The following is a 27,823-nucleotide window of genomic DNA, read 5'->3' on the forward strand; positions in this document are numbered from 1 at the left end:
TGTTTCCGCCCGGGATCGAACCGGGGACCTTGCGCGTGTGAGGCGCACGTGATAACCACTACACCACGGAAGCGCGACGCAGCGTGGGATTGCCAAAGTTGGAACGTTTCTCACAATAAGGTACAGCTGCTGGTGGGCCTTTTTGTGCATTCGGTACGTCAGTCAAGACAGCAGTTTTGATTGTTGCTATTTGAGCCTGCATGGCGCTATGCAGGCTATTAACAAGGAACAAGAATGATATTTTGCAGGTCGTAACCTGCAAAATATCATTCTTGTTCCTGGTAATTCAAGAACAGCCGAGGCCGTGCCATTGAAATATCAGAAACTGAAACTGTTGTGCTGCTTCTAGAACTTAAAAAACACCCACAAAATACACAGGAAGTATTTGGTGTTAAACGCAGTCATTGAACAGAGATTCTATTGAGGCATTTTTGTATTTTTAGTGTCCTTATTGGCTGCTGCGTTTTATTAGATTATACAAAAGGACACTTAGATCTTTTTCACGTTATAAGGAAACGCAAGTGTAAGTACAAACAATAGCAAATATGTATGGGTGGGTAGCGTGATGCACATTACAAGATGCATAAACGCTGTTCATCCGCGTTTAAATCTTTCACTTATCACAGTTGGCATTTTTCACTGACAAAAGAGATGTCCAAGGACGTTTTGCTTCGCCCAGTCATCACAATTGCGTGAATTCCTTCTGCTTCTCTGTGTTGTCAGGCGGATCGTCTTGGCTTTTCGAGGAGTAGCCGAAACGATTTGCGACAACGAAATCTTCTTCTTCGTCGTCCACTTGCTTCCAGAATCTGTCATGGTCAAGGGGTGGAGCCTGGCCGCCATACTCTGCGGGAAGGTTTCTCGGCAAGATGTGTTCGTGGAGCTTTTCAAAGTTTGCCCCATGCAGGTGAACCTACGTGGATAAAAAATTGCGAGAGAAAAAAAAAGAAAGAATGTTTTTTTTTAACCGAACTCGTTATGCAACTAGTACAACACGAATGTGTTGACTGATGCAGTAGACAACGTATTTGCCCTTCCTTTTTGGCACACATGCGCAGGGACATCTGCAGGACACTGCGCATAGTGCTTCAGAGCATACGCAGCCAAATCTCCGGCTTGTGTGTTGTTTTCGCTTGGCGTCTTAATGTAGTCGTCACAAAGAATGTTTTCTCTAAAAGCCACAAGGGCGACACTACCAGTTTGCTATATTCGGATTGGCTGGGTACCATGCAATAAATGCGACGCAATAGCCACATTTTTCATCTAACCCGAAAAAGTATCCCAGTTTTGTGCAGCGGTCTTTCTATCATTTTATATCTGGCGTATTCGTGTTAAGAGTTCCTTATACGCATTTCGTAAACAATACTCCTCCCTTCAGGACGGCTAAACTAAAAACGAAGGTTAAAACAGCAAGATATACATTTGTAAAGATTAGTGTTACATCTGAGCCTTGGCTCTAGCTTCAAAACACGAGGAGAAAACTTTTAGGCGTGTTCGTGATATTTTCCGGGCATTATGTCACATTTTATATCGAGGACACACGTTTGTGCAACGCTCGAATTGACAAATTCAGTAAGTGCTGATTGAAGCATGTGTCGTCTTACATGACACAATCCTCCTTTTTCAAGGTGCCACGGCGCATGCGCATTTACCCTGGCGGGAAAGTCACGCAACGCTGTGGTAAGGTCTCCGCACGCATTTCAATCTGGGGCGCTTTTGTTCTGACGATCCCGTTTGTCTAGGATCGCCCCGAAAAGCTCCGCCCCACTGCCAAAGCGGAGAAGGGCAGCGCAGAAAAATTAAAAAGGCGGATTGCCAATAAATACAAGTATCTTTGTCGGTTTTTGCGACTTTCATATTCGTGCTTAAAGGAGCCTCCAGTTTGTGAACTCCAGATGCAACACCGTTGTGTTGATATGCTTACCCTTTCGGCTAGTTTGGCCTTTATGAAAGGCCTGATGATGGCGAAAAGCATATCGAAGGCATAGTGTTGCCTCACAATGTGTGCCGCCTTCATTCTCATCGGCATGCAGTCCTGAAAAGAGAATACAAACAAAGAACCAGTGAAGTAGCTGTTCGACGTTGAGTCATCTTTCTGGCCTTTTGCGAATGCTAAGTAGGTAGCCTGTAACACACGTTGTAATTATTTAGCATGGACGGACGTGTCGCACAAGAGCGAATTTTGTATGCGAAAAAGAAAGAACTTCCGTAGAGGTTATTGCTCACACCTGAACGTATTCCACTGCTCGTCTCAAGAGACCCGGTCTTAGAGACAAAACTTTGTCGGGCGTGAATCCGGCGTAGTCTAACAGCAGCGCCACTCCTACAACTTGTGCTGCTGGATTGGACGCTAGATGTTCCATACACAGGAGCCAGGTCCGATGGAAATCCTCGTAAGAAAGCTCGCTTGTTATCCATGCACCTGAAGGAAGATGAATTGCATGAGTCAGTTTATCGCAGGTCTAAAGTACTTCCGATAAGTAAAAAAAACGAAAGAAGGGGATCTCTTGAGGGGCTCGTTACTTTGTTAGAGGCAAGCAAAACTAAATGAACAGACAATTAAGCTAAGAAAACACAGGGGACATCATTTGTTGTTTTTAACTGTAGTGTAGTAGTTACCACATAAACTGAAATTAATTAAAGGGGAACAAAAAACACCTCTTCTGTCGGTGGGACCCGAGCCCACAACCGAGGTGTAAGAGGTGGTTCGCGTTAGTTGCAGGTGGATCCAGTGTAGCGAGGACATGACCGACAATTACTCTGCTTGAGTGTCTGCCATTAAAACAAGTGGGAATCAATATTTCCCAACAATAAACTTGGCGTTACTACGTTGCACATTACTAAACATATCAACTGGTCCTCTGTATTAGTTAAGGCTTTCAAGATATGTAAACGATGCCACAAAAAGAAGCAGTAATCTCCACCAAGCCTACGCCATAGCCATACAACCCATTCACCATGTGAACCTCAACCACCATGTAAACCTCAAGGAAGCGCAACAGCCGAGATGACGACACCACCAGTGACAGCACTGAACTGTACACGGCGAGTAGTGAAGACAGCGACGACAATTTCATCCCTGCAGTGAAGCGCAAAGCTAAACGGCGAATGGTCGGTGCGTCTTCGCCAGCTAGCATCTCTACCGTGAAGGCTGCCTGCAGTCGTAAACGCCGTGCCATACTCTTTGTTCCTGTTGACTCTTCGGTCAACCTGAAGAACATAAACAGGCAAGTGATATCGGCATGACTCGAAGCTATCATACCAAATGAGATAAAAGATATTAGACTCAACCCACGGAAGAACATCTTGGCCATAGACGTTGAGCACCCGGCTGCGCTACATACCTTGCGAAATGTTACGGAGCTTGGAGACATCAGACTCAGTGCTTACATCCCGCAGGATAGCGACACGACGACGGGCGTCATTTATGACGTCGACGTTTCTATACCTAATGCAGATCTTCCTGTGCTGATAAAGCCAGCTACTGAGGCCACGGACATACTGCAAGTATGCCGGCTTGGCAACTCCCGTTGCATCAAGGTGAACTTCAGAGGCGATTGCATCCCATCGCATGTGAAGGTTGGTTACTTTCGTCACGTTGTCCAGCCCTACATTCCAAGGCCTCTGCAGTGCCACAAATGTCTGAAACTGGGCCATGTTAGTGGCGTGTGTAACAACAAGCCAACATGCCCACGTTGCGCCGAACCACACAAAGCAGAGGCCTGCAAAGCAACTCTCCTAAAATGCAGCAACTGCAGCGGAAACCATGACGCCTCATCGAAAGACTGCCCAGTACTCAAGAAGGAGAGGAGCATTCTGAGGCAAATGGTGAAGGACGGATCCTCACGAAAGGAAGTAGTAACGGTTGTTGAAAGACGGCGTTCCCGTCGGCGACGGTGCTCGAAGAAAAGAAAAAGCAGTCATCTGCCAAATGTGCCTTCACCTACGCCGCCACCACCGCCGCCGCCACGACCACAGCGACCGCCCCCGCCCCCGCCGCCAGGTGTGATTCGTCCAGAGGTGCAGAAAGACACTGAGGCGCAAAAGAGAGCATCCGACACTGATTGGCCTGCTCTACCGCGGGCACACGTGCCTACGGAACCAAAGCATCCACAGTCGACAACGACTACGTCAACAACAGGCAGTCTATCCGCCCAAGAGGTCCAGGTTTTTTCTGTCCTGAGGTCGCTGATGAGTGTAATCCGCACTCTCCTGGCTAGTCTGCAGATACCTGCCGCTAAATGCGCACTGCAAGTCTTGGACACACTCGAACCAGTACTTGCCGGCTTGCAGTAACAAGATGGCACACCATACAACACATCCGCCTTTCCGAGAACAAGTCAAGGGCGCTTCCATAATTCAGTGGAACGCCAGAGGTCTGCAGTCAAGAATGCCTGAATTTAGACAGTACGTTTTTGAGAACAAGTTCCCCATAATCGTCATTTGTGAACCACATCTTTCAAAAATAGCTCGACTGTCGGGCTATGAATAATTTGTTTCTTCGTCATGCATTGAGCGAAGTCAAGTTGCTGTGTACATCCGTAAAGAGCTCACGTATGTTCGCCAAAGAGTAGAGCCTATCGAAGGCAATCACTACGTGTGTCTATATGTCATAAAGAAGAAGTTGTCGTTCACACTGATAGGCGCATATATACCTCCGTCGCGTCACCTTGATCAACAGATCCTAAATGATATATTTGCAACGACTCCAGCACCTTGGATATTAATGGGCGACTTTAACACCCATTATCCACTGTGGGGAAGCGTCAGGACAAATCGAAGAGGCACGAGCCTTGTTGATCTTGCATCACAGCATGGACTTCAGGTGCTGAACGACGGCAGCCTGACTTATCTCCGAGGGGTAGCTTACAGTAGCTGCCTGGACTTGACATTAGTGTCGCATAGTATTGTCACGAAAGTTCAATGGTTCACAGATATTGAAATTCACGGCAGTGACCATATTCCCACGTACGTGACAGTAAGAGGCCTGGGCGGTTCTCCTTCTCCTGGGCACTCAAGACGTATTGACTGGGAAGCGTATCAGATATCAGTGGAGGACAAGTGCATGCACGAACCGCCGGAATCAATTGAAGAAGTGATTCGTAATGCGATGGAGACTTCCATGAAGATGTGCTTGAAAACATCAAGACGTACAGCACTCGACCAAGAGTTGGAGCAACTTCGAGCTATCTGCCGGCGTGCCGCAAGACGATATAGACGCACGAAATCCATCTATGACCTCAGAGAATCCAGACGCATTCAGAAGAAAATCCAGCGTCGTATGCACAAACTACAGGAACAACGATGGAAGAGCTTCTGTGACTCGCTGGATCCCCGCAAGCCTTTGTCCCCCGTATGGAGGACTCTTCAAGGCATTCACTCACATCCGCAACAGCGTCATACCTTCGCTGCGCTGGCACTACATCAACGTCACTCACAGCTTGAGGTCTCTGGTGAATTTTGTGCCAAGATCGCTGGGGACATCGCCATACCGAACGACCTGTTACCACATGACGTTCCAGTTGCACGAGATCAGCAAATGGAGGTTCCATTCTCTATGGAAGAACTTCATGCAGCACTGAACACGTGCAGGCACTCGTCGTCCCCAGGTCCAGATGGAGTGACCTATGCTGCCTTACGTCACCTGGGTCCGAAGGCACAACGCTGTCTCCTGGACATATTCAATCAATCTTGGCATGATGGCGAAGTCGCCGACAAGTGGAAGTGCAGCCGCCTGGTGCCTTTGTTGAAGCCCGGAAAGTCTCCGCTGGATTTGGCATCATACCGGCCCATCGCACTAGCAAGCTGCGTCGGCAAGGTCATGGAGAGGATGCTGCTGACACGCATGGAATGGTACCTCGAACATTATAACATCTATCCTGATGCTATGGCTGGCTTTCGACGGGGTCGATCTTCAATCGACAGCGCCATTGACTTGGTGACCTCTGTTCAGCAGCAGAAAGCTAAGAAGCGGCTGTCGGTAGCACTGTTCTTAGACGTGAAAGGTGCCTATGACAACGTGACCTACGAGGCCGTTCTCGAAGCTCTCGAAGCAGCAGAACTTGGAGGTCACGTCTTTCGATGGGTAAGAAGCTACCTCACAAAGAGATCCATGTTCGTCCTAACAGAAGATGGGCCTACGAATAAGCATTTCACAAGTCCTGGGGTGCCACAAGGTGGCGTGCTGAGCCCGACTCTTTTCAACCTAGTTCTGGTGGGGCTCACCGAAACGCTGCCACAGACGGCTAATATATCTATCTACGCTGACGATATCTGCATTTGGGCGTCCGGCGTGACACGGCCTCAAGTGCGCGCAAGAATACAGAAGGCGGCAACATTGACATCTGCATACCTTCGCCAGCAAGGTTTGACTATCGCTACTGAAAAATGTGCAGCAGTGGCATTTACACGCAAACCGATGTCTTTCTACCCAGTGTGCATCGAAGGCCAATCAATTGCTTATAAGAGCAGCCATAGATTCCTAGGTGTCATTGTGGATCGCGACCTAACCTGGAGTCCCCATGTCGCACATCTGAAGAGAAAACTGATATGCATTGAGAACATATTTAAGTTCGTTGCCGGAAAATCATGGGGACCATCCGTGCATTCAATGCTGCAGCTTTATACAGCCCTCTTTCTCGGATTTCTACGGTACAGCCTTCCTACCCTGTCCAACACGTGCAAGACTAACATCCGTGCACTACAGAGCGTGCAAGCCCAAGCACTTCGGACATGTCTTGGCCTTCCAAGATGCTCATCGACAGTTGCAACTATCGCTATCGCACAAGAACAGCCGGTCGCAACTCATATCATCGTTGAGACGCTGAGAGCGTACATGCGGCGTTTGTCACGGCTACCGTCACATCAATTAGCGTGTTTGCCAGCGCGGATGCCCCATGCTTCATTCTGCGGTATTGTGACAAAACACTACGACATATTACCACCTGGCTTCAAACCTGCGATGCATCCGGCATCTGCGTTATGGACTCTGCATCAACCTGACGTGTGCTTATCGGTTCCTGGAATCGTTGTCACCGCTAGCCCTGAAGCAGTTGTCTTTGCGTCTGTTGGAAGAAACCTACATTGATCGCAAGCATGTTTACACCGATGGCTCCACTAATCCCAACAGCTCTACCGGAGTGGTGGTTGTTCCATCTGATGACGTACTGTTACAGTTCAAGTTTTCTCACATCACGACGTCGACAGCCGCAGAGCTCGCAGCGCTTCAAGGTGCGGTCAAGTACATCCTGCAGCAGCCGCCCAACCGATGGGCCATCTTTTGCGACTCCAGGTCAGCCTTACAAACACTACGGTTTGCTTTACGCCACGGATTACACGAACAATCCGTGTACGAGATAAGGCACGACTACCAACAAGCACTCGAGGAAGAACATGATATTATATTTCAATGGTTGCCGAGTCATTGCGGAATTGTCGGCATTGATCACGCGGATGAAGCTGCACGATCGGCTCATGACCAAGATCTGCGGACACCCATACCACTCTTGAGAACAGACGCCGCGTGGCGACTACAATCACTTGCACGCCGTATCACTCTTCTGCAATGGAATACGCCGGGTTTTTCCAACGCGCGCCTGTATTCGATTGACCCAAATTTGCAACTTCGTTTGCCATCAGGGCTCTCAAGACGCGATGCAACTTTACTGTGCCGCATGTGGTTGGGCGTGGCATTTACGAATGCGTATTCGTGTCTCATTGGAATGGCCAGCAGTGCGGCATGCAACATTTGCGCCTGCGAGGAGACGCTTGAACACATTCTATGCCACTGCCCATCATACCAAACTCAATGACGTAGTGTGGAAGTCAAGCTCCGTCACCTGGACTCAAGACCACGGACAGAAAAGAAGATCTTGGGACCTTGGCCTACGGTCTCGCATACGCGCAAGGCCACGAAAGCCCTCTTGTGCTTCTTGAGGACCACCGGACTTCACGAGCGCCTGTGAACTAACAGCGCGAGTTCGTGTTGTGTAGTTCATCCATCCCTTTCTTACTGTTCTTATTTCTTCTTTACCCTTTCTTTTCTATTATTTCCCCTTCCCCCACCCCAAGTGCAGGGTAGCCAACCGAGCCAAAGCTTGGTTAACCTCCCTGCCTTTCCTCTTCGTATCTCTCTCTCTCTCTCTCTCTCACCATGTGAACCAGTTGGTAGAACTCGCTGGAATAATTCGCGTTAGTAAAAAAATTCATGAGACAAAACACTTTCTTTCTGAAAATTTGGTTTCCTTACAAGGATGTTTTCATAAGAGCCACTAAAGCTGCTCTAGATCTCACCCGGTCAGAAAGACCGTTGGCTATTCAACGTACTCTCGGAAATCGTGTGTTCGCTCGCTGTGTGTGCGTCAGTGCCTCCCTACACTTCTCTCTTAGCTTCTGCCTGCGCCACCCCCCTGTGTAAAGAGAGAAATTGGGTATTTATTTAAAAATATATGTTGTCTAGAATATGCTGGCGCCTATATATGTCCACTACGGCTACTCCTTTTTAAAGAAAATTCGGATATTGAAGGCCATGGGTTGGAACAAAGCACATACAGTAGCACCTAGAGTCACCTCGTATAGCTTGTTCAGACAAGGGGTAAGAAAAAAAAGCACCCGATAGAACACTCAAACTCACGAAAATTCTTTTCCCACCCTGCCTTTCTATGTTTCTAGCACACACAGCGAGTGAACGCATGATTTTCGAGAGTACGTTTCGTATCTATCTATCTATCTATCTATCTATCTATCTATCTATCTATCTATCTATCTATCTATCTATCTATCTATCTATCTATCTATCTATCTATCTATCTATCTATCTATCTATCTATCTATCTATCTATCTATCTATCTATCTATCTATCTATCTATCTATCTATCTATCTATCTATAATATTGGTAAAGTAACAAGCAAGGTTTCATATCACCAGGAATGCGACAATGAGTACATTACATTTCTTTAGTGCTTGACACGTTTTAGAATGCCAAAAAATCATTTTTAAGGCGTTGTTTTATCTCTACAACTCAGGCACTTCCTTGTTTCTAGAGCCTTACAGATAAAAAGAAACCGTCTGTGCCACGTACACACAATGAGCTGAAACTTATGCGCAATCCAAGTAATGCTGACAACCACACGCACACGCAGACATGCGCACTGTCTCTCTCCCTCTATCTTTCTTCTTCAGGTTTTTAAAGGTGAACTTTCTGAAAAAATTGTCCAAGACATTCTCCGTGTTCATTGATGACATTTAGACGGTTTGATGAGTTCAGGGGTCTCAAACATGCGGCCTCGCTCAAGCACTTTTTTCATGAGGCACCCCACACGGTAACCATATGTTGAAACATAACAGTGAAAATAAAGCAATCTACACTTCGGAATCAGCGTCCAGATTTTACTCATTCTTGAGACGGGCCTTACGAATCCTTACGCCAAATCCCCTTGAGAAATGACCGAAATATGAGACATGGGAAAGGCTGACTTTCATATGACAAGGTTAGCTGACATTTTGTGCAAACAAAATGTCAGCTTACTCCCTACCCCTTCGTTCCATCTTGCTTCACTGTCCCGGTCCTTGCGGGACTAAATTTCGTGACTGTGGACCGCTAGCTGAGGTGAGCTTGAGACCCCTGGTTTACATCTTCTGTGCGTTATACACTTACCCGTATACACTTACCCGGTTTGCATAGAAGAACGGGGCGCCCGTGCACGTCTTTCTCAGGCAACACCATAACGAGCTTGCGGCCCTCTGGCGGTGCATTGTGAGGCAGAAATGTGTTGTACAGGGAAGGACAGGATGCTCTGTTCTTGTAGTAATTGCGTATAGTTTTCTGAGCCGCGTCCACGTTGTACTTGCGGACCCTCAGGAAACGCAACAGGAACTGGGCATCCTTATTTGCCCTGAGATCTGGTTCAGCTGCAGATAGGAGTAAATCGATACGGAATTGATACCTCTTTGAACTCATTTCATCCTAAACCTTGCAGCGAATGGAATCAGCTGCCTCACAAATCACTAGTATCGCGGATTATCGCCAGTTTAAATATGCCATAACTGCAGACCTCACTGCGCTTGATTTAGGTATGTAACATTACGCTTGTATTAGTTATTTTATTTGTTCACTAGTGTAATAGATATCTCCATAACTGTTATGTTATGATTTATCTGTATTATTTACTGCTGAGTTATGTTTTTCTTTAATACCATCCCTAGTGCTGTTTTTTATTATTTGTGACATTATTTGTGTTATTATTTTGCTCATGTACTATGCAGGTATCCATGTTGCTTGTATCACGTTGCGTGGCTGACGTGCCCGACCCTCTCTTAATGCCTAAATGCCATGAGGGTAAAAAGAAATCATATTAAGTTAAATGAAGCACGCAGAAGTAAATATAAATCTCGTTGTTACTTAATAAACTTCCTGAGTCTCCAGTCACTGTGTTTGACGTGCCAAACAAATAACTGGGAGCAATGATTGTTGTCGAAGAACTGAAGAGCTGTTCCGAATCAAACTTAGCAGCCGTACGTAGGAAGCGTTAGTCCAATTCTGGGAGAGATAATATATTAACAAATCTCACCTGGGCCCCATCAGAAACGCCTTGCATTTTTTTAAATACTTTATTCTTGACGTTGTAAAAAGGTGAATAAGCATTTTGAGTTGAAGCTTAACCGTACCCAAGAGCCGACTTGGTTGTTTCAACTAGTATTAGAAAGATTAGAAATGAATAATGAAGTCCCAACCCATAGGCGGCAAGCAAAGTTTTATTTCTTATTTCTATGTCAATGACAATATTAGGAAATCAGTAACCTACTTTTGCGAAAACAAAAGCACACTTACTTACTCCTAATTAGCTCAAACAGATTTGCCGTACACAATGAAATTTTATTCATGCTCATATACTGTAGTGATACTTTACTACACTTTATTCATGCTGATATTCACACCGATACCAGGCCCCGGAAACTGAGCGTCACTAGCGGAACGTGCGCGCTCATAGCGGTTGTCGGGCATCCTAGGATATGGTTGAACGAAGTGATGTGTGAACGATGTGGATGTTCGCATTTAGTGTCTTTCACGAGTCTTTACAAATAAGGAAATTTGATTGAACTGTAAATAACTCTTCTTTCGTTTATTTTTCTTTTTTATTTCTTATTTTGTGAGTTTTAAATCGGGCGAAGAGGGAGTTCGTTGTGTTCGTAGCGCTTGCCTCCGCTCACCCTCGCCACTCGCTCAGCGATGTAAGTTGGATCGCGCTCGGCTATCTCGCTCGGTTGGCGTGCCAATTATCAATGCGGGAAAGATAAGACATTTGATGGGGTGTGTGGCGAACGGAAGCCGCAGGGAGCCACGTCGAGGAGGCCAACCGAGTATTAGACGAAGTTAGCTGAATCGGGACACCGCATGTATTTGAGTCCAATATTTGAGTCCAATCCAGTTATCTGCAAGCCTAACGCGACTGACATAAGCGCAGTGTCGCTAGACTAATTCGTCAGACGACAGCCTACCTGCTGCCGGCAAAATAAGTTTAATGAAAGGCTTGAACGCTTGTTGGGTCGGCGACACAGTTTGTTCATCTTATACTTTTGCCATGTAGTTCAAATGATGCGAAGCAATTACAGGCTCCTTTCTGTTCATCGAAATGCATGCAGCCAGTTTGAAACATTGTGGGCCTTTACTTCTGATACTGTCACTGAAATACATGTAATGGACTCCAACGTTTCATCATGTGGTCTTTTCTTCGTCAAGGCAATGCTGCTTCCCTGACGAAGACAAGTCAACTTGTCGAAACATTGTCTCCAGCGGCATTCCCGTTTCAACGATTTCTCATCGCTTAAGTCATGCCTCCATCATTCCCCAGAACTTCTGTCTTGTTTGGTACTAAGTTCTGTAACGACGTGGCCTGCTCGTGATTGTTAATAATTTCCGCATTGGTTCGGATATTCTGAGTTTAATGTTTGCTCATTATGTGCATATTTCAGTTGCGAATTAAAGCTGCTTTTGCAAAGTGACAATTTCACACTACGTGTATGTCTGTTTTTTGGTACGAAATATGTGATTTAAAAAAAAAAAGATTTAAATTTAACTTGTGTTGATCGAGTTTTGTCTCATTAAAAAATAGGCCAGCTTTAGTTTGTCCACTTCATAACACACGTAAAATATTAAAAAGACGGTTAACTAAATTAAACGAATGACCGCGTCGCCCGAGCAGCCAGCGTACCTGCAAGCGAGCGCGAACACATTCCGCTTGATGCGAAGTGGGAAAGGAGAGCTTTCGCGGCAACCCTCGTCCTCTCGGTTTCGCGCCCTTTCCCTCTATTTGCTGACCTCACCAGCGACGTCATGAAATAAATGTTTTGTTTGTAAATTATTTCTAGTAGATACCCGGCAGCCGCCAGTGGTCGAAGCGGCGCTGCCGCAGCGTATCGGCATGCGAGAGCGCGTCTCATGGGAGGTGTATGGAGATTCCGCCCCCTGCTGATACCATGTCGATGCGTTCCAAAATCTCCTCTTGCTATACAATTTCCTTGTAGGGGCCTCGTATTTTGCTGCGCAAGCGCCGCTGCAGTCGTCAACAGTTGTCTGTAACATGTCCACCAACGAAACGAGCAACGACCGTTGCACTGATCAGTTCACACGCACTCCGCACGACGTATACATACAAATCTTCCAGAGCTACGGTTATGCCTAGTTATGCCACCATTCTGAATAGTCAACGATACGAAGAGAATTGTTTCACAACCTTCACTGCACGACAGCGAACGGTTTAAAATAGAGCGGATGTGGAGAAGGAGGCACGGGAGAGAGGAACGGCGGCAGCGAAGACAAGGCGAAAGGGTAAGCGAGCGGAGGATTCGTAAAGCAAAGCAAAAGGTCAACGACACATGCCGCCAAGGCTGTCGGGCACCCAGTCGTGGCGCTAGCGTCGCATCTGGCCCATTGTGCAGTCCCGTCGTCCCGTCACCATTCGTGGGCGTAGAAAGCGAAAAACAAAAGCGACTTGCGCCAGTGAGGAACACATGTTTGTCTCTGTCTCACGCCATTTTCTAGTTTGATTTATTAATATCATAATCAGATTTCCGTACACGATTTCGTTATCCGTAAGGTGAGTAATTTTGGTTTCCGCGCGCGCTCTGAAAGGTGCGCCGAAGACCGCACCGTGCTCGCCACACAGCCGAAGTGCCACTGCCATCCCGTCATGCTGAGAGTTTGAAAAGGGTCACCACGAGACATAAACTTCTATATCCGAGTAGCATCCGTCTGCGCAGAATCTCGCGACCTTTTCAATTCACTTCCGCATGGATGCGCAACGCTGAATTACCTGCATCTCACCTTGCAAGAGCTGAGTGAGCGTTGCGAGCGTCTCCCGCCTCTTCGCCGGCGTCTCGCCCAGCTCGACCTCGGCCACGCGCCGCAGCTCGACGGGAAGTGCGTCGTCCTCCAATGAGTCGAAGGCTACGTCGGGATAAATCTTTGTGTACACACCGGACATCGTGGAAGACGGCGTGAGCGTACGGACGTTTGATAAGAGACTGTGATGCAGAAAGAAATGCGAGGCAACGACAAGCAGTGGTGCCAGCGAAGCACAACGGGAGGCGCACGTAGTGTGTTGCCCAGCAGCAACGCAACGTCTGTAAACAGCTCAGCAGGTCGCGGAGGGAGAGCGCGTGTTGAGAGGAAGCAATGAACGGAGGGGGCTCAAAGGGGTGGTTGTTTCGACGCTTATGTACGTCGCTGTGAGATAAACAAGCTCGAGTGTGTTGAGATAACATCGTTTCGCGCCACTGCAGTAGCTGCGGTGTTTCGTCTTATCTGTACGTCTCCGGCCAAAGACATGTTGCAAAAGCTGCGACTGGGAACTTGCAGTGAATTATGTGGTTCTTGAAACGCGGCTTATGTATGTTCTGTAAGCTGCACACGTTCAATTATCAACGACGGCGAATTTATTCTAAGACATGGATAGGATCCTCACGCAGTTTGTACTTAAAACACGAAGACGTTGAGGCGTTTGCAGAAGGTGCGACGATTACGCAGCTGTGCCAGTTTAGTAGCCATGCGACAATAAAAATATTGGAATTATTTGCTGCGTAAAGGTCTCTAATACGGTTTCTGTCGTCGTAAGCCCATCACAAACAACAGGGCTCAATTTTAAAATAATGCATTGCAATAGCACCATAAAATTGAGGTAGGCGAAGACGACCTATGCGCCGCCTCTTTCCTCCTTCTTTTATTATTATTCTTTAAATACGTTTGCAAGCCGAGCGGCACTGTACACGCACTGCATCGATTATACACTTTCCGAAAGTGTCTGAAACATTGGAACATCGTTTTCTAGAGAGGCAGCTGTCGGAATCTACATACAGCTGTCATTAAATTGCTGGTCTTATCATGATGATAAGGCTTATAATCCTATATGTATAAACGCAAGTGCAAGAGTAAGAAAAAAGATATGGCTGATCCCTCCGTCATAGGAATCGGTATAACACGAAAGTGTAACGTGTCTTCACAGAAGTTGTGCTTATCGTGTAGTGATATATGAGAGCTTCTACAATGTCTATTGGTGTTTTGCAGCTATAGCACCGTTTGACGTGGATGCATCCATGTTGACAGCATGTCTCTATCGCGACGACTAACGCCCATGATCATGATTAAACCGTTGTGGTAGCTGAAGTTGTGAACATATACTTGGAATCAGCGAATCGTGAATCGCGCGTAAAGATGACATCAACAAGCTCATAATCAACGCTGGTACCCGATATGCACTTCTTCAAAACGTCGTCAATTAAGGAGAGAAGCGGCAGTGTGTGCTTACTAGTAATGTGTTACCGACGCCTGTGTTCATGCATATACTACCACACTGCGCTTCAGCAACACAGGAGGCAGGGAATCATCGCTTGAGCCACAAACGCGTGCGTCCCGCTGGCCTCTGTCTCGCTCCACCAAGGCAGGACATTCTCCCGTCGAAATCGTGTCCTTTTTGCAAGGCGTGTTGCAGCAGTTTTGTTAGTCGGTGCTCTCGCCGGCGCACGCTAACACGAAGCGGGAGGCAAAGAACGTAACTGCGTCTAGGTTTCATCGGCGACGCCAGCGCGGCCAGTGTCACTCGCTGGTTACGAGACGCTTTAACCATGGCCTCTGATATCGCACACGGAATCTCGGAGTAAGCGCTAGTAAATGTCGATCGCGACGCATTACTTCTTTTCACGTCTCACAGATGGCGGCACCGCCCCGCTCTGCCCCGCCTACCTACGCCGCCAACAGAGAGCACCGTGCGAAAGAGGATGTGTGAAAGATATAAGGCGCGTTCGTGGAGTGTCCGTCATCTGGCAAGTTGGCTTAGTCGGTTGAGCGTCGGGCGCTTACCGTCGCGGCCGCAACGTCGTGGGTTCGATTCCCAGCGGCGAAAATTTTTCTTGGTTTTTTTCTTTCTCACCCGTTGGCGTCCATTTTATCAACGTCATAACCGTGACGGAAGTACTTGGTGGACCCCGGCATAAAACACTTTCGTGTTAAAAAAAAGAAAAATAGTGGTTATAGAAAATAAGACAGAGCAGCCAACTTTGAATGAAACTAAATGTGTTTCATTCTCCCAACAAAGTATATCTGCACCTGATGAAATCATGGGAGGGGAGACTTGTAGAAATCCGTCCTTTTGTTCCTCGGTATTTTATAGCTTTCGTCACTTTCTCATCAAACGACCGCCCAGAATCTAATATAATATAGTCAGCGACAATTAAAGACCATATACACTGGTGATGAGCAACAAAGGGAAATTTATCCAACCAGCACGCAAGCTGCGGAGGCGCTCATGCATTAAATGCTTATAATTTGCTTCGGTATAACTTATAAATAATGCAGATGCAAACTTATGCGAAGTGCAATGATACACCGTACACTACCAAGCGACTATGCAACAGGAAACATTAAAGCATGATACCTCCTTAAGTAGGATGGAGAAGGGGCGCTGCGCGCTGTGACTCTCAGTGTACTTCTCCCTCGTATCGGCGTCTACAGCTCGAGTACATTGTAACAGCTACGTTCTCTCATTTCTGTGACGTCAAGCACATTTGCATGTTTAAGACGGCTAGTCATACCATGCCGATTCAAATCTCTGTCAGTGGCCCATGGTTAAAACTTGAACTACCGGGCATGTGTTAAAGGTGAATTCTGAAGACATTGTTTTGATATTTGAGCGAAAATAAAGGTACGTTTTCATTTTCGATTAAGTCTGGCGTTTATTTTAGCGGAGCAAAAGCAAAAGCTGAGAACAGGCCCCAGCTGGCACGATTTTCTTAGTGATGTGAAAGGCACCATGGCATGTGGGGGGAACTTGTAATGAACTCTTCGGACCTCGTCGGGTACTACTCTTGCACAGCCGCTGAATGCCATTTCGTCATCAGCGAGGAATGTGACACTTCAGACTACACTCCGCGGATGCGCACAATAAGTCAGCAGTTTTGATTTGTTCACAAGGACGTGAGCTGCAGCTGTGGCTCGGGTTCTGCAGGAAGGCCGCCCTCGTCGTTCGTCGCAAATCCATAGCGGCTACAGGCCGCGAAGTAATCCTTGTCGGCATCCACAGCCTTCCAGCACTCCTCGGGATCCAGCGGTGGTCGCTGACCCCCGTATTCCTCGGGCAATGCCATGGGCGAGATTTCAGCGTGGAGACTTTCAAAATTGTGTCCATGTAGGCGTATCTGTGCAAAAAAAAAAAAAAAAAAGATGAACGTAAGAAATGAACGTCTACATGCATTTAAGAAACAACTCGTTATTCAAATACTGAAGCCAGCGTAGCAACCACGTTACTTCTGTTGTACGATGTAAATGTGCCTTATATGCAGAGGATGCCTATCAGTTAATTTTTCAGTACATGAAAGAATATTTTTCTGAATTTTATGTCGAACATTAGCTCAGCGCCTTTAGTTGGGCTAGTTGGTTCTGCGTGACGACGATGCGGATGAGCGTTGAGACGCGCACAGACGCGAACTAAAGGCACGGACATTTGCTACTATATGAGCGCTTGAATACTGATAAGGTGCTTCTGTTAAATTTATCTGACCCCGTAGTTATGTATAGCTTGAGAAGACAGGCAAACTTTAATGGGAGAGAGGTTTTGAGGTCGGCCTGATTTCTGTGGCTGTAGCTTCCTACTGCACGCTGGGGACGGGGAATTGGGACAGGACAAAAATAGGAAAGAAAAGCTCAGTATGCACCGCCCACGTGTCAGTACAGCGCTCACGTAGGGTCACAAGTGCTCGTATGGCCCTGCTGCCTTTAAGAAGGGCATCAGTGTCTTTATGGACTTGAGTATACTAGGGCTTTTCGGTCAAGGACACAGGATCGTTGCTAGTCAAATCGGCTTGTTATCTAAGCAGCTGGTACTCCTAGTCTGAGCACAACTTGTGAGTCTAAGGATGGTCACTGGTCAAGAGCACCAGTATACATGGCGAAACAAATATTTCAGTTAGTAACACTGTAAAGTCTCGCTGAGATTACTGACGTGAAGTATCCGCGATGCTGATTTAGTTGAGCTCTCTGAAGCTATATGTAAATCAGTTCTGAGGTTCATTCTCACAAAGCTTGAGCTGCGAGCTGTCAGCAAAACCACGAAGGAGATATGTGGAGTAATTGTAGTTTGATCTAACCCCGTAGAACGTGCATTTACCTATAGCATACCAGCGGAATTCCGCTGTATTCATGACGTCGGCCCACCCGTATTAATCTCAGCAGCTTAACGACCAAAGCTCTGTAGGCCACAGGCGGTCGGTAATCTTTCGGACCCCAATGTTCATCACCTGCCAACCACCACAATCAAAACATTTCACGCTCCTGGCCCATTTAATGTCAAGCCTCTTTATCCAACGGGCCTGGCGGTTGTCATTTTAACCGCACGGCAGGCAACTTGAACTACTTCGTGTGTGCCTGCGGGCGCTTGCCTGAATCGACAGTGTCAGCCCATTCTTAGCCAGTTCTCCAAACTTAGAATGTGACGCGCGTTGACGCAGCTTGTGCAGGAGTCACTGGTCAATGACCAGGATTTGGGCCGTAACTGAATGGGAAATAGGCGAAAAATATTCTATTGGACGAAAAAAGTTGCTTGTCGAAAACGACTCCCGGTCCTACACAGTAAAGGCTTATTTAAACATCCTGTTAAAATTACAGTGTCGCACCACAAATCGCGTGGCTTCCCGGAGTGTTTCAAACTTTACAATGGGGCCCCATGTGTTTCTAATGGGCGGTGTTCAATTGTCCTAGGAAACCACACGCGTTGTAGTGAAATACTGCAATTTTAGCAAAACGTTCCAGTAGGTCTCTGCTGTATAGAGCCCCGAGTCATTTTTGATAGCTTGCTTTTTTGAAGAGATGTGACTTTTTCGCCCATTTCCCATTCAGTTATGGCAGGACGCCGTTGCTACTGCCAAGAGATGGCGCCACGCACAAATGTCCCCAAATCCTGGGAATGGTGACGCAGCTTGTGCAGGAGGCACTCCAAATTTTTTTAATTTTACATGTCTATATATAGAGCGCTTTGCGATAGGTGGCGAGACACTGGAAGTTGTAAAGGAGTACGTCTACTTAGGACAGGTAGTAACCGCGGAGCCGAACCATGAGAGTGAAATAACTAGAAGAATAAGGATGGGATGGGGCTTGTTCGGCAAGAATTACCAAATCATGAATGGTAGTCTACCGCTATCCCTCAAGAGGAAGGTATATAACAGCTGCACCTTACCGGTACTTACCTACGGAGCAGAAACCTGGAGACTTACAGAGAGGGTTATACTTAAATTGAGGACCACGCAGCGAGCGACGGAAAGGAAAATAATAGGTGTAACCTTAAGAGACAGGAGGAGAGCAGAGTGGGTCAGGGAGCAAACGGGGGTTAAGGATATCATAGTTGAAATCAAGAAGAAGAAATGGATATGGGCCGGGCACGTAGCGCGTCGGCAGGATAACCGGTGGTCATTAAGGGTAACTGACTGGATTCCAAGAGATGGCAAACGCGTGAGGGGGAGACAGAAAATTAGGTGGGTAGATGAGATTACGAAGTTTGTAGGTATAACGTGGCAGCAGAAAGCACAGGACCGGGTTGTTTGGCGGAACATGGGAGAGGCCTTTGCCCTGCAGTGGGCGTAGACAGGCTGAAGATGATGACATACATGCACACATGCAAACGCATGCACAAACATGCATAAGGTATGGTTTAACACCCCCTCCCCGCCCCCCTCCGAAAAAATTTCTGCCTACGCCCCTGGCAGGAGCCGTGTGTGCATTTGCATATATGTCATGGTTCCGTGTGCGCAAATCTCTCGTGAACAACATACTCCTGACAAGCACCGCGCATGGCACTTGTCTTGGGCAAAAAGAGATCAAAGCAACAGGTGACGAGGTCGTGTGCGTAATATCCACTGTCGCTACTGTGACTCGCTAAATAAAGCAAGCTTCGCGGAATTTATATCCCGACATTGTCTAGTGTATGGACTCTACTTCGCCATATATTTATTTTACTGCGACGCGCCAGTTCACTTACCCTTTCTGCTAGCTTCTGTTTGATGAATGGCCTGATGAGAGTGAGGAACACGTGGAAAGCGTACGACTGTCTAACGTTGTGAGCTGCCTTCAACCGCATCGGCATACAACGCTGAAATAAGGGAAAGGTACAGAGTTAGTGATGCCGTACTGTCTGAGGCTACGTTTTTACGTTAAAGAACCTCATCTCTTTGTCAATAACCATATGCCTTCTGCCAGGCCCGTAGCCAGGAATTTTTGCGGGGGAGGGGGGGGGGGGGCACTTGCTGAAAGCCTTGACTATTTGAGAAAAACGCCTATTTTCACATTATTTATTTTCGGCCCCCCTGGCTACAGGCCTGCCTTCTGCATGCAGTCCCATTTTCTGCCATATATCATTTTACATTTGACTGGTGCATAACCACGCGGGAACAAACAGCTCTCTGACAGGTGTGCTTTTATCGACATTAACGTATTTGTGTTTGAAATCGGTCAGCTTGTACCGGTAACGCAGCCGCAGTAGGGCACGTGAAAAGTCATGTGCATGCCGCTGAGGGTTGATGGGAGCTAAGGAACCGAAATTATATTTAACTAAATATGCAAGTGATAGTTATTCCCGAATTATACAATTTACGCGGGACACGCGATCAGGTGGCAGTCGCGAGACAGTCATTGAAGTGAATGAAAATTTTTCACCAGCCTGCAGATATTCCAGACCCTTTCTGAAGAGACTGATGCTGACGTACAAAAGCTTGTCCATCGTAAATCCGCCATAGTCCACGAGTAGCACTATTCCTAGGACCTGCGCAGCGGGGTCACGGGCCAAGTGTTCCAAGCAGAACAGGCCGGCCCTATGGAGATCCAAATAGGACACTTCGTCGAGCACCCATGAACCTGAGAGAGAAAAAGCGACTCATGATGGAAAAATTTTAGCACGAAAACGGACGAAAACGAAGAAAGGGGACGCACCACAAACGTTAGGATGCGAATCAATACCCACTCACTCAATTTGCACTCCTTGTGAAAGGAGTCCTGACACGATTTTGAAGCACCGCAAAAGAGACATTCCCCCCCCCCCCCCTGTTTTCTTGGTATGCAGTATTAACGCTCTCCCCCCACCGGAGCCAGGAAACACGTGTACTATATTTTAGTTTCCATTTAATATTTTCGTCGCCCTGCATCTGCAAGACAGCCCCATCGCAACGGAAATTATCATGATGAGTCAACACAGTTTGCGCTGAGTTTGCGTCCTGCATTCGACCGAAACTTGCTGTCGCATTCGCTAGAGGGCTATTCACTCATGGCTGCTTACGTGCACCACGTGCAACTGACAGCAGACGACGGAGATGCTGCCAAGACGTCAGGAGTTGCCATCCTGTCGCGAATTATACCTACGTCAGGCTGTGCTGACATGTCACTGTGAACACCCCCCCCCCCCCCCCCGCCGATACCGAAACCAGAAGTGATCTTGTAATGTGGTAATATAGAGCGGTATTAAAATTTTATTCAATGGGTTCCGAGGCACCCGATCCTCTTTTTAAGGTTTTCAATACCAGCGTTTTTAATTAAACCAAAAAGAAGAAAGTCTCTAAAATTTGTGTCAGTTCTCTTTCAAGTAGAGAGTATAGAGATGAGCAGGGAATAACTTTCGCTTCCCTTTAGGGACAACACCTCGTCGCTTTGAACTTCACCCCGTATTCCCGATAAACATTTTATGCTATAATTGTCCTTGAGAGCGAATTTCAGCCCATTCTGATGAAGGACGTGGTAACGGCGCGCTTGCCTGCATAGTTCGCTTGCCTGGTTTCACGAGCAATACCGGCCGCCCGTGGACGTCTTTGTCTGGCAGTATCATGACAATCTTTCGAGCCGCCGGTGGTACATTGCAGGGTAGGAAATCGCGGTAAAGGGACTCGGTGGAAGCCCGATTCCTGTAGTAGTTCTTGATGGTCTGCAGGGCCGACTCCACCTTGTACTTCCGGACACGCAGAAACCGGAGCAGGAATTCCTCGTCCATGTTGGCCTTGAGACCCGGTTCAGCTGGCGATGAAACCCAGGTATTAGAAAGGCATCATGTGTAAACTCGTATAATGTCTTCTTTGGGCTATTTAAATGTAAAAAAAAACATGCTTGATCCCTTCGTCATAGGAATCGGAATAACACAAAAGTAAAGCGTGCCCTTACAGAAGTAACTGAATGTTTACTGTACATTGATATAAGAGAGTTTATACGAAGTATATTTATGTCTGGCAGCTATAGCACCGTTTAACGTGGATGCACCCACTTTGATGATTGGTGGTATGTCTCCATCCCGACGACTAACGTCCATGTTAAATGAATAAACAAACCCTTTTGGTAGCTGTAGTAGTTAACGGTGAAAGCGTAATCAGAGAACAAGGTGTGATAGCCAGAAGAGCGTCGCGTATTGGACGCAGAACTTGGTCACCATCACGCGGCATGTTAAAATGTGATTGAACACCACGGCCGGACTAGAGGGAAACGCAAAGCGCGTTATGCCGCCCCGGTAACCCGACCGCGATTTTTCTCGGGTTTGTTGGTTTGGATTAGCGTGATGCTATGAGGGAGGCCGACGCTTTTACGACGCTTGGACTAAGATCGCCACCTCGCGGTGTGTTAAGGCATTGTTTACCGGGTGACAGTTTTTGGTGATTTTTCATGTTCCTCGCGTAGCCATCGGTATTTTATTTGGCTACACTGGAAGTAGACTGGCCTGCACACCCTCCAGGCATGCCTCCGCCGTCGGCGGGCCCCTCGAGGAAACGGAACAGCGAACTCAGCGACGCCGACAGCGAGTCCACCGAAATGTATTCGTTGAGCAGTGACGATTCTGACGATAAATTCACCCCTGTTTACAGTCGTAAACCAAAACGAAGATTTATGGGTGCTTCACCAGCTTCAACCGCATCTACTGTGAAGCCGAAGGTGGCTTCAACGAACTACACCGTCTTATTTGTGCCTGTTACGCCATCGGACAATCTGAGACACCTGAATCGACAGACCATGTCTAGGAAACTCGAGTCTCTGGCTCCAAACGAAATCAAGGATGTTCGAGTCAACCCCCGCAAGAATGTCTTGGCCATCGACGTTTTACACTAGGCATCTCTGCTTGCTCTGACCAGGGTCACAGACTTCGACGGTATCAAGGTTCGAGCTCACCTTCCACTTAACAAGGACATGGTGGTAGGTGTCATATACGATGTCGACATCTCCATTCCTTGTGGCGACCTTCCAATGTTCATCAAGGAAGTTAGTGGCCATAGCAACATCGTCCAAGTGTCACGGCTGGGCAACTCGCGTTGCGTAAAGATTGTCTTCAAAGGAGACATATTGCCATCCCACGTGAAGGTGGGACACTTTCGTCACGTGGTCCGTCCGTTTACACCAAGACCACTCCAGTGCCGTAAATGTCAAAAAATGGGCCATGTAAGCGGAGTTTGCAGGAACGTGGCGGTTTGCCCCCGCTGTGCAGAGCCACACAATGCGGAATCCTGCCGAGCAACTGCCCTGAAGTGTACCGACTGCCATGGACCACACGAAGCCTCATCAAGGGACTGTCCATTGGTGAAAAAGGAATGGAGCGTCATGAAACAGATGGTACGTGACGGCTCAACGCACAAAGAGGCTGCTGATGTGGTGAGAAATAGACAACGACGCTCGCGTCGGCGACGAAGGTCTAAGACTACTGCTGCCCAATCTGGACGGACAACGCGACCTCCTACTCCGACAGGCTGTCAGACTTCTCTGAAGCGACAGCTACCACCGCTGCCGCCACCACCACCACCGCCCACTGCATCTCAATCGGAGAGCCGGAAAGACGCAGAGGCTTTAAAAGCGGCGGCGGATGTCGCGTGGCCCTCACTGCCACCACTGCGCGCTCATAAAGAGCCGATGCAGAATGGCCCGCAATGTACACCATCGTCCACAGATGATTGCCACGACAAAAACCTACAAGTCCTCGCTGTGTTGAGGTCTCTCGTGACCACGATGCGCACTCTCCTCAACGGATTGACCACTCCATCAGCTCAATGTGCTCTACAAGTTCTGGATTCCTTGGAGTCAGTCCTCGCAAGCCTTTTTTAACGCGTATACTTTTAGATAACCGCAGAGGAACCGATGTCATATTTCTCTGTTGTGACTGTCTCTGTGTGTGGTGAACACTGATGTGTGTGCGCGTATTACTTGTTCTCTCTTTCCTCCTCGCTCTCCCTATTCTTTTTTCTCCCCTTCCCCCTCCCCCCGTGTAGGGTAGCAAACCGGGTGCAACCTGGTTAACCTCCCTGCCTTTCCTTCGCTTTTATCTCTCTCTCTCTCTTAATATCATATATCAATAGTACAGTGGCATTATCAGTTACTGCAAGCTGGAAAATTACCATTGCGATTGCACTTTCAATAGAGAACAAAAACTGGTGAATAGCACCCTTGTCCCACTTCGCAAATATATAAAGATGCATGATGTTTTGACAGGTCTGCTAGACGTGCCTGGCTTAGGTGACACTTTTTATCGCATGCAACAAATCTCATATCCTTCTTCAACGTGACATACAAGTTATTCATTACTGCTCCTTCCGAGGCTAGTGAATGTCCTCGCAACAGTTTACAGAGGCAGTTATTGGTGACTGCTCTAGCTCGCGTTGATCGCAAATCGTCGCCAGAATCACCGATTCCAGAACTTCTTTATAAGCCATCATGGCATCGGAGAGCGAAGGCGCTATTACCATGGTTAAGAGGCAGACAACGGTTCAGAAGATATATCGGCTTAGATCGAAAGAATTGTCGCGTTGTTTTCATGCTATTTGCTAATCTCGCGGACGACAGTTGGATTCCAGCCCACGGCGGTCGTATTCCCATGGAGGCTAAATGCGGAAACATTCGTGTGCTTGGGTTTAAGTGCTCGTTAAAGAACCACAGGTCGTAACACTTAACACGGTGTCGCCATCACGGCGTGTCTCGTAATTATGTCGTAATTTTGCCCGTAAAATTACAGAATTTAACTCAAATCTGTTCTTATCCTTAAACGGAAATTTATATTTTTTTTAGTTCATCACAAAGGGCCACAGGTAATTACGCTTGGCGCCCAATGCGGCACAAATATGGCAACAAATAATGTTTCCTGTCACGTGACCCTCTGTGTATTGTGGCTTCTCAACAACTTTTCTTTTCAGAGAAAGCCCCATGCCTTTACTTGCGTATCGGTGCGTGTTTTAGCATAGTGCGGTGCACTGACATGCACACAGGTAGGAGGAGAGCACGGTAGGTGGAGAGCACATAGGTAGGTGGAGAGCAATCCCCCCCCCCCCCCCCCTGGCGCCGGCCCGCGATATTTTTTAAGAGCTTGGCTTAGGTTCCCGTCCACTGATAACAGAATATTTGGCCATCCTGTCTGGCAACCATCTCACAGAGGGCCGCAGCTGCTGTGCATGCTGGCTTCTTCATTTCAGGCTTTTCAAATTCGGATCGTGGACCAGTGACGAGTCAAACATTCAGTTGAAAATTCCACTCAGACGGATTTGTATGTGCAGAATATGCTGTGTCGATAAACAACTGAAGTGACCGCTTAAGCTATGACAAGTTAAAAGAAGTCATGAACTACGTAGCGACTGGTTTTGAGAACAGAAGAATGCTACAGAGAATACAAAGCAATCCCGACACCAAGGTCGTACCCAGCAATTTTTAACGGCTAACTTTGGCAACTGGGGGTCGTTGTGAAGGCGTGTAAATGTTTGAACATCACCCGAAAAGTCAAAGCATCAAAAATTTCGGAAGGGGTGGGTGCGGGGGGCCTAACCTTCTCAACCCCCCCCCCCCCCCCCGCCCTTAGTTGCGGCCCTGCGCGAAACGATCAGTCAGAGAATTCTTTCGCACAGACTTAGTTGTCTACAAATAGGTACCCTTAGACATGCCCGCCTATAAAACTGCCGAGAAAAGATGGCACGCATTTTTTTTTATTTATCAACAAAAAGTTTTAGTATACCAGTTCGGCGACCGCAAAGCAACTGAAATACTCGTCCAGAAAACAACATTCGGCGGAAAAATTCCTAACTCCAGCTTCGCACAAGGTCTATAGTGGCAGCAAGTTGTATTTGCTGCTGTCTGAGAATTATTTTTGGCCATCTTAAATTGAATTCTCTGGCATAATTAAAGCTTCTTGTGCCAGCATTAGCCAACTCTCTCCTGTCTGGTGCATGATTTACCAAGCAAGTAAAGCGTGCGAAAAAAAAAAATTCTGCAGATCACACGCATTGTGGGAATCGATTTCATACGATGCAGTCAGCGAGTAGCAGCTTATGCGGCCTTTTTCCCTTTGAGTCAAGCGTTACGGGGTGGATCGATGTCTTTGTGCAAATTGAAAAATGAACCTGGAGTCTCCGAGAGGTCTTCATAATGATATCGCGCTGTCAGCACCATAAAAGTTGGTAAATCCGACTCTCTCCCTGTCTCTCAACACACACAACACACACGCACACACACACACACACACACACACACACACACACACACACACACACACACACACACATATATATATATATATATATATATCGAATCATCGAATCACACTAAGCACCAGTACGCATGGAAGCGTTAGTCCAATCCTGAGAGAGATAATATGTTAACTAATCTCACCTGAGCCCCAACAGACATACCTTGCATTTTTTAACTTATTTATCGTTAATGCCATAATAAGGTGCATAAGCATTTTGAGTTGAAACTTTGCCGTATCTAAGAGACGGCTTTGTTGTTTCAACTTGCATTAGAAAGATTAGAAATGAATAATGAAGTCCCAACCCATAGGCGGAAAGCAAAGTTTTATTTCTTATTTCTTTGTCAGTGACATTATTAGGAAATCAGTAAGCCATTTTGCGAAAACAAAAGCACACTTATTTATCCGGATCCCATGAGTTACCTCCCGGTAATGTTCAGTTGTCACACTTATTTACCCCTAATTACCTAAAACGGATTTTCCGAACACAATGAACCTTTATTCATGCTAATATACTGTACTCCACATACTTTATTCACGCTGATATTCATACTGATGTCATGTCGATGCGTTCGGAAATCTTGGCTTGCTATACAATTCCCCGTGTAGAGGCCTCGCGGTTTGCTGCGCAAGCGCCGCTGCAGTCGTCAACAGTTGTCTGTAACATGTCCACCGAAGAAAGGAGCAACGACTGGAGCATCAGTTCACACGCACTACGCACGATGTATACGTACAAACTTTCCAGACGGTTATGCCTAGTTATGCCACCATTCTGAATAGTCAACGATACGAAGAGAATTGTTTCACAACCTTCACTGCATGACAGCGAACGGTTTAAAATAGAGCGGATGTGGAGAAGGAGGCACGGAAGAGAGGAACGGCGCCAGCGAAGACAAGGCGAAAGGGTAAGCGAGCGGAGGATTCGTAAAGCAAAGCAAAAGGTCAACGACACATGCCGCCAAGGCTGTCGGGCACGCAGTCGTGGCGCTAGCGTCGCATCTGGCCCATTGTGCAGTCCCGTCATCATTCGTGGGCGTAGAAAGCGAAAAAAAAAAGCGACTTGCGCCAGTAAGGAACACATGTTTGTCTCTGTCTCACGCCATTTTCTAGTTTGATTTATTAATATCATAATGACATTTCCGTACACGATTTCGTTATCCGTAAGGTGAGTAATTTTGGTGTCCGCGCGCGCTCAGAACGGTGCGCCGAAGACCGCGCCGTGCTCGCCACACAACCGAAGTGACACTGCCATCCCATTATGCTGCGAGTTTGAAAATGGTCACCACGAGACACCGCCTCCCATATCCGAGTGGCATCCGTCTGCGCAGAATCTCGCGACCTTTTCAATTCACTTCCGGATGGATGCGCAACGCTGAATTATCTGCATCTCACCTTGCAAGAGCTGAGTGAGCGTTGCGAGCGCCTCCCGCCTCTTCGCCGGCGTCTCGCCCAGCTCGGCCTCGGCCACGCGCCGCAGCTCGACGGCAAGCGCGTCGTCCTCCAAGGAGTCGAAGGCTACGTCGGGATAAATCTTTGTGTACACACCGGACATCGTGGAAGACGGTGTGATCGTACGGACGTTTTGTAAGGTAGTGTGATGTAGACAGAAACGCGAGGCAACGAGAAGCAGTGGTGACAGCGAAGCACAACGGGAGGCGCACGAAACCAGCCGCAACGTCTGCGTAAGCAGCACAACAGGTCGCGGAGGGAGAGCACGTGTTGAGAGCACGGGGTAAGAATATAATCAGGGGCTGATACTCTCCCCCCCCCCCCCCCAACAGGGGGAAAACGGCAATCCACGCGAGGCCAGATTATGTTCGGGTT

The 27,823-nt window shown here is 47.4% G+C and overlaps 1 protein-coding gene and 1 non-coding gene across 2 annotated transcripts; both read right to left on the reverse strand.

Annotated features, from left to right (window-relative positions):
* On the reverse strand, nucleotides 1-73 carry Trnav-cac (transfer RNA valine (anticodon CAC)). Its single transcript has one exon. It is a non-coding gene; the product is annotated as a tRNA-Val (tRNA).
* On the reverse strand, nucleotides 64-27,823 carry LOC119394732 (uncharacterized). Its single transcript, XM_037662039.2, has 10 exons — nucleotides 27,392-27,823; nucleotides 21,298-21,537; nucleotides 20,198-20,391; nucleotides 19,520-19,630; nucleotides 16,460-16,688; nucleotides 13,324-13,632; nucleotides 9,672-9,911; nucleotides 2,229-2,422; nucleotides 1,925-2,035; nucleotides 64-913 (listed from the first exon to the last, which is right to left on the reverse strand). The coding sequence occupies exons 1-10, from the start codon at nucleotides 27,549-27,551 to the stop codon at nucleotides 683-685; spliced, it is 2,019 nt and encodes a 672-aa protein (XP_037517967.1). The 5' UTR covers nucleotides 27,552-27,823; the 3' UTR covers nucleotides 64-682.

Source organism: Rhipicephalus sanguineus, chromosome 5 (genome assembly GCF_013339695.2).
Source record: "Rhipicephalus sanguineus isolate Rsan-2018 chromosome 5, BIME_Rsan_1.4, whole genome shotgun sequence".
In the NCBI taxonomy this organism is placed as follows: domain Eukaryota; kingdom Metazoa; phylum Arthropoda; class Arachnida; order Ixodida; family Ixodidae; genus Rhipicephalus; species Rhipicephalus sanguineus.

Bases quoted from the DNA above. Each gene is read 5' to 3' on its own strand.
- LOC119394732 (XM_037662039.2), bottom strand. From the start codon at position 27,551: ATGTCCGGTGTGTACACAAAGATTTATCCCGACGTAGCCTTCGACTCC. The intron at 2,036-2,228 runs GTGTGAGCAATA...TTCTCTTTTCAG, and splicing joins GAGCAGTGGAATACGTTCAG to GACTGCATGCCGATGAGAAT. The intron at 914-1,924 runs GTAAGCATATCA...TTATCCACGTAG, and splicing joins AGGCCAAACTAGCCGAAAGG to GTTCACCTGCATGGGGCAAA.